The sequence below is a fragment of the Contarinia nasturtii genome, unplaced genomic scaffold (assembly GCF_009176525.2).
Source record: "Contarinia nasturtii isolate CC-2019 unplaced genomic scaffold, AAFC_CNas_1.1 Cnas_scaffold_78, whole genome shotgun sequence".
NCBI classification, from domain to species: Eukaryota; Metazoa; Arthropoda; class Insecta; order Diptera; family Cecidomyiidae; genus Contarinia; species Contarinia nasturtii.
In genome coordinates this window covers 2,620,445-2,628,083 of record NW_022197436.1, presented here as the reverse complement: position 1 = coordinate 2,628,083, position 7,639 = coordinate 2,620,445, and the positions used below count along the sequence as shown (strand labels likewise).

At 35.0% G+C, this 7,639-nt stretch overlaps 1 protein-coding gene across 1 annotated transcript; it reads right to left on the bottom strand.

The window, feature by feature from the left end:
* Nucleotides 1-2,655: 2,655 nt before the first annotated feature.
* Nucleotides 2,656-3,847, bottom strand: LOC116352581 (translocator protein). The gene is made up of 2 exons (XM_031785293.1): nt 3,374-3,847; nt 2,656-3,081 (listed from the first exon to the last, which is right to left on the bottom strand). Exons 1-2 carry the CDS (start codon nt 3,716-3,718, stop codon nt 2,884-2,886), a joined length of 543 nt encoding a protein of 180 aa, XP_031641153.1. The 5' UTR covers nt 3,719-3,847; the 3' UTR covers nt 2,656-2,883.
* Between the last annotated feature and the right edge of the window lie 3,792 nt (nt 3,848-7,639).

The following is a 7,639-nucleotide window of genomic DNA, read 5'->3' as shown; positions in this document are numbered from 1 at the left end:
ATGAAACATTTGTGTATTATCCACCCATTACATGGTCAAATGCACACAATTTTGTGCAAAACACGCTCTCAGCCTGCTTATGTACACTCAACGTATTTGAATGAGTTGAGCAAATACACGACCGAATAAAAAAAAGGGAACAACGCAAAAGCAAAAGCCAACGCGATAAAAACAACAACAAAAAAAACACACACACAAAGCAACGATTCAAAAAGAATCACTGTTGCGATGGAGCTTGAATGTTCAGCACATAAAGTAGCAAATAAATTCACAACGATAAGACGTAACGAAGAAAATCGTCGCATAAAATGCGCTTACCATAAAACATGTGTATTCGAAGGAGAACGGTACAATTCAAACATGCATTAATATGAAGTTAAATGAAAGCAGCTATAACTGGCAAAGAAAACACAGCAAACGATTAATCCAACGAACGATTAGAAGACGAACGAAGCCGGCGCATACATATTCTTTTCCATGTGCACGGCATCCGGTCCGAATGAATAAAAAATATCCAATAAAGTGATAGCGAACACAAAAAAAAAAGATCGGAAAGAGGATGGACGTTGGAAGCGAATCGAAAATGCAAAGAAAAAAGGGGCCATCAAAAGAAAATTGAATGGTAAATTAGGAGAATTGAGATAGTTGAGATAGAGACTTGGATACGGGACGTGAGGATCATCGATTGCAAGATGGACAGAATTGATTGAACCTTTTTTGATTTGTTTAAAAATGCCAGTGCATATAAAGCTCTATATGATTCGAAATGAAATGGCACAAATATATATGTGTTTGGATTGACGAGAAAAGCACGACCACAAAAAAAAATCATATTCATATAACCATTACACGCCACAATATCTTTATCATTTTCCATTGTCCAGTGTGCCATCCATTTTTATTACAATATCGCTATAATTCATATACTCAAAAAAAAATTGCTGTAACATTCAAAGTGCATTTTAAAGCGAACGTTTCGAACTGATATGATATCCATTATCCATTGCACAGACAAATAAACATACACAAAAAAATGCGGCTGCCGATATTTCGAATCGACAGATCAATAAAATTATTTTTTAGATTTTTTATTTTGGATTTTGTTTCATTCTCTTCATTTCCATCGTTGGTTTGGTTTCTTTAATATGCTCTCATTTTTTCCCCGACAAACATGTAACACAAGAATATTCGATCCCACACACGATGCAATGCATTGTATTAGAATTGAATTTTTCGAAATCTTTGTTGGAAAATGGCACCACAAAAAAAAAATGAATTTCGATATATATTCAAAAGAGCATCTAATATTAATTCGCCAAAGAAAATGAATGGTGCTTCGTGTGCGAATGAAGTGAGAAAAGAGGGTGGAAAAAAATGCGTGAAAAGTTCAAAATCGAGCGAGGAGCTTTAATTTTTGGCATTGGTGTGCCACTGCTTTAACGCAAATCATCACTACTTTTGATGGCAGATTTCGAACAGCTGAGCAGTTGTCGAACGCTTTATCGATGCATTCGTTTCACTGACAGTCGCCGTTGAACTACAGACTGAAATTTACGCTTTAAAACATCTTTTTTCGTTTCTTCTCTCTCTCTCTCTCTCTGCCGAAAAGGACAATTTGGCCAATTATATAATAAACATGGAATATGCTGAGACGAAAGCGAATGCTGTGCTTTATTTTCAGTTGTCATTCTCTCTCTCTCTCTCTCTCTCTCTCTCTCTCTCTCATTCGTTTCAAATGTGAAGCGCGCGCGACTTCAAACCATATATGGAACCTTTATTCAAAATTAACGAACAGTAGAAAGAGAGAAATAAAATGATGTACACAACCAACGAGTCAAAGTTTACACACGGGATGACCTTTTTTGCGGATGCAGACATAAACAGTCTTCTTCCAACCATTGTATAATAACATGGTAATTTGTATTTTCCTCTTTATGTGTTCGATTTTCGGTTCAGTGTGTTTGTGTGGTTTTTCTTTTTGTTTTTGTCAAATGAAGAGATATGAAAAATCGTTACACTTTATTGGGTTTGGCATTGATCGGACTCGATTGAATCGATGCACCAACCGAAATGAAAAGTGTATGTGTAAATAAGTTTGGCAGAGTGAGCATAAGAGATGACATGAAATGAAAAAAAAGAGACACATTTTACATATGACTTTGTGCTTGCTTTTGCATAAATTCCATTTTAAAAAAATTATGTAAACGAATGGGACGAGTCAATATGGAAGCAGTAAAGGATATGATGGAAAAATTCGCCGCGATATTCTCTGTAAATATATTATATAAGTGTGTAAAAATATTCTCTTTACCTCTTAATTTTCGCTTTCGGATGTCACCCATTTTTGGTGTGTGTCGTCGAAATGATAAAATGCCATGTGACTAGAGCTGAAAAAAAAAACTGGAAATAAAAAAGGGGAGAACCAACCGTGTGCGGACACAAGCCCACACACACACGCATTTTTGATTGGAAAAATACTAAAGAAAATGCTTCGAATATGAATAATGAATGCGATATTTTAAAATGAAAGTCAAATCAAGGCCTCTATCTCTTTTCACATCCCTATTGAGTTAGCTGAGAATAATGAAGGGCAAAAGATTGCGCTAGATAAACGATCGAATGCATATGAATATATATACACATACCAGTACCATATTATGTTTGAATTTTATAAATAATTCATATTGTGCTTTTATTATATTGAGAATATCAAAATACAATTTCATTTACAAATCGTTAGATATTCCGAAAATTCATTGTAATGCATAAGCAATAGATGGCCACTCCCGGTTGCTCTATAAATATTTGGATAATTAAACAAATTTCGACCATTTTTATTGTTGTTGCTGATTGAACCGGATTTTTTTTTTGTGTTTGCAGAATTTAATCAGATTTTGATGCCGTAATTTTAGCGGTGTCGGTACTTTGGTTCTTCTTGTAGATGGACACATTTAAATATGTGGCAAAACCCAACCAAGCGACGTATGGAATGAAAAGTAAACCTGCCACTTGATTAATTCGTCCGAATGCTATACCGCATGCAGTTGCCGATACGGTTAACGCTGTTACTTCAATGGCACTCTATAGATAAAATTGCGAAAAGAAAGAAAAAAAAAACATTTATATAGCCCATAATATTATCAGTAATTTTTATTGCGAATGCAGCAATAAAAATGTGATCGATATGTATAAAATGAAGAGTAATTTGATTATGAACAATAAAGCAATGTACAAGTATGAGTGTGTTTGTTGATCTTTCGTCCATAGTTCAAAGGTATGTGTATTCAAATCGGTACATTTTCTCTATTTTATTCATACTCTCTATCTCATATGTATATATAAAAACCGTCGCGAATTCGACCATTTTACATACCCATTTTAAAGAGTGATATTTGAAAAATATCGGCGTCCATGCCCAATTTAATGCCATTTGATTTGCATATAATGCTAATGCGACTTGAGCGGTGCGATCGAATCCATTTCCCGTACCAAGTAAATCCTCAAAGACCAAATACGATGCATAACCGATGCCACAATAAATGCTCGTCCATGCAGGTGCAAACAGCCAATTCGGCGGATTATATTTTGGTTTATTTAACGATGCGTACCACGGTTTCAAATTGTTTCGGGTTATTACACTGCCGGCCCATCCACCAATATTTGGGAATACAACCGCAGCAGCTATTTTCAAAAATTTCGTTGTATTTAAATCGCTCATTTTTCTATACGTTTCTATATGAAGAAAATGTGAATTTCACAATGGAATTATTGTCAGAATCAAAAAAGGAAAGAACACAGAAAAAAAATACTGATAGCAGCACGAACAATGAGCACCAACTACTTAATGTCAAAGTGACACTTTAACAAATGTCTATACAGCCGCTTCACATATACTTAGACCAACGTTTTACATGTGTATAGAGCGAATCAAAATTTGTTTGACCATTCTACAACATACGTTCAACTCACAGCAACTTAATCAACAACTATTTGTTGGTATTTGTGCTTAGACGGACGAACGAATGATGGAGTGAGCGAGACAAAGGCAAAGTACACGCAAAGAGACGACACACATTTACTGTGTGTATGTGTGCATTGTTCACAGTGTTTGCTGTTTATTTTGAGATTCGTTAGTAATGAACGCTATAGATATATAATGACAACACAGCTCTTATATGATGGAGTGATATAATCATATGATTACTACTTGTTGTACAATTTCAAACTACAAAATGCCATAGACGGTTCGGTCGCTTTTGTTCTCCCTCTCTAAATTTTCAATATTATCGATTGCAAATGATAAATAAAATGTACGCAATAAGTGGACCACCGTTCTCATCCCGTTGACATTTGATTTAAAAACAAAAAGAAAAGCATAAAACATATTAAGTCAGTTTTGAGTGCGTTTGACGTGCGAAACAAATTATTTCATTGGCATTATTATATTATCGTTGTTTAACCGAAAATTGATGTGTCCCGTGTAAATGTCTAGACAATTGTTTACGCAAAACCAATCATATTGCCTCGTAAATTTATCAACTGATTGAAGCTAATGTCGCTGTCAGGCATAAAAGAAAAAAATGCAATAGCAAACATTTTCGCCTGTCAACACACAATATACACACATAACCACTATATTCCGAATGATAAATATCACTTTAATGTTTTAATGTGGAAAAGTGTGAGTCAAATGTTTCGGTGTTTTCTTGTTTGATATTGGGCGCTTGTGTGTAGTTTTACGATATTCCGAAACGGTTGGCATAATTATGGCTAACCTTTTGGCCCATTTAGAGGAATAAAGAAATCAGAGTAATTAATTTCCAGTGACACTTTCAACGTTTCGTAACAATCGCATCGTCTGTAATACGAGCTGAGACTATGCCGGCCGAATTGTTTTATCAATGGATTGGAGATGACTTTTTATATTCTCTGTTGTAAGACTGGCCAAACTGTTTCTCATCGGTGTGAAGGAAGTGCCAGTCAATATTCTTCTTTGTAGATGGCCGGAGCCAGCCTCACATTAGGGTTAAAATCATTAAAAAGAAATACAGGGCAAGCGCAAACTCATTTTCGTCAAGGTATCACCACTCAATGTAATGCTTCGGGTTGATTTTAAATTCTACCGAAATATTTTCTGTTCAGTAATTTTATGTCCGCCCCGAGAGTGTGTGTGTTATTTTTACCAAATTTGCATTGCCACAGGTGACACACATTCCTGTGGCATTCAAAGAAATGCCAACGTTTGACATAGTAGCTCGTACGCCAAGATAATGCAATAAAAATGAAAAATTAGTGAAGACCGGTGAACACACCTAAGTGCATTTGAATGAACAAAAAGGCGAAACAATAGCCCCCAAACGAATAACTGATAACACGTTAGCATGGATGCTAAGTTCACTGGAAAATAATTCGCCTTGACCATACCATGACACCATCGGGTGGATATTGAGGTTCGAATCGTGGGTTGTACGGAGTTTAAAGTTTGCTATTTCAATTTTATCAAGCCAGATGATTGTACGTTTACTTAGACACATAGTAACCGCATAACACCTTTTTGGCACTCGTGCGAATCGTTCAAAATACTACGTGAACGTGGTCATTATGAATTTCTAGCATGCAATACCGATCGTATACACATAATGCATAATACGATTTTGAATTGCAATCCGCACCCTCGGTTGGATGCATACTGAAGTAACGGAATTAAACAAAATAAATTGTATGTCGAGTCAATCGCATGTTTTGATTCGATTTATTCTGCGTATTTGTTCCCGTTTTCTCTCTCTTTTTCTCTTTCTTTCACGGTATTTCTCGTTACATTTTACCAATTTTCGTTGATACTCAATGCTCGTTTCTTGCCCTTTTTTGCTATATTTTGATTTTGATGCTCTTCCTTTCACCATTCGCTCTCGTCTCTTATTTGCTTAAAATGGAGTGCAAGTTCGTGCACAGATTACTAAAACTTCAATTGTGCTTTGATTTTTTGTTGTTGTAGTCAATATTGGAGATGTTGCCTGTATGTTACTCATTGCACCCGTTCAAATGAATATTAGAATATATGCTTACATAGTCAAGCTGCCATTTTCCACATCCCATGTCGTCTAAGCGACTGCATGTTTTCGTGCTCGGGTGACACCAACTGTGGTTGCAATGGTGTACATCGGAAATTTCTCAAAATCGAAACAATGTGCAGCACATCGGATGTAAGTGAAAACTATTTTTGTCTTTTCATCGGTTGCAAGTGCATTTCACATTAAACCTTCTCCTCTTTTTGTTTCGCGTGGTATGAGCGCTGGTCGGCACCCAGTTTCTGATCTTATTTGCAGCTGTTGTTATTATTATTTTTGGATATTTGAATGTCGATGTGAAAATAGCTGTGTGTGTCGATAATTATAAATGGGGATATTATGAGATGCACATATTTCATTGGCCACGATTGAAAATAAATCATTTTCAATACTTTTCTTATGTACGTAGAATTTATGTACATGATTCTTGTTTTCACGTGAACGTGCTTGTTTTCATCATTTTGTTTCATGGCAGCTTAAAAGCTCAGTCACACAACAAAGAAGATGCAATATTACGATGCATTCAAACCATAACATTTATCATTGATGCAAACGTTTTTTTTTTCACATTTTCTATTGAACTGGAAATTTGTTATGAAAATGTAAAATAACTAAACAGTAATTCAATTCAGAGCTATCTTTCCAGATGAATTTTATAAGATTCTCCACTATTTTCCAATTTATTTTTCATTCACACAAATCAATCGAACGAAGACTGACTACTAATTAAAAATATTTACGGTCTACTGCTTAAGTGTCAGTCTTCTTTGTGGTTTTTTTTTAATACAATTTCATCGACAATATCGTCTGTCACCGTTCAATTAGAGTCAGGTGTTCTTATTATGAAGATAAAAATAGTTCTGAAAATATAATTTATTCTCTCTTCAATTGATTTTCTATTTGGAAAAGTATTTTATGTGTAGGTCGCCATTTATTAGTAAAAAGAAAAAAGATTCTCGATCATGCTAGCGAAAGTATCTAAATTAAAGCAAGAGTCACAAATTTAATCCCTTTTCTAAAAATACTAAGTTAAAAAGATCCTTCTTATCACTCGTGTCACATCAATGTTCGGATCGCGTTGCATTTTTATAATTTGTTGAGTTTAAGTTATGAGACTGCGATTGTGTACAATATTTTCAAAAGCGAATCTTGAATCAAGTGTATGTGCATGGGCTAAGTCATGAACTGAAAATTAAACAGGGATATGTAGATGGCGCAAAAAGATGATAATTTGATTTTCTTTTGCATATTTTCTCTATGATTTTCATCGTAAAATTGTGTTTGGTTTGCATTTTTCTTTTCGCATCCTGTATGCTACTACTTTCTTCGAGGTGATGGTGGTAGTTGTGGTTGCAGCAGCAGTTTGGTGATTGAAAATCATAAAGCAACACAGCAGCAGCATACTGTGTGTGATTTTTGTTTGTGTGTATGTGACATAACTTAGTCATTGAAGATACTAGTTTAACTGCACGTGCAGTTGAACGAATTGAGTGAAAACTTATAATAAGTTTAATTTAAACATACTTTACGCCACCCAGATAATTAAAAAAAAAATGTTCACACATGTGTAT

Bases quoted from the DNA above. Each gene is read 5' to 3' on its own strand.
- LOC116352581 (XM_031785293.1), bottom strand. From the start codon at position 3,718: ATGAGCGATTTAAATACAACGAAATTTTTGAAAATAGCTGCTGCGGTT. The intron at 3,082-3,373 runs GTATGTAAAATG...TTTTATCTATAG, and splicing joins AATATCACTCTTTAAAATGG to AGTGCCATTGAAGTAACAGC.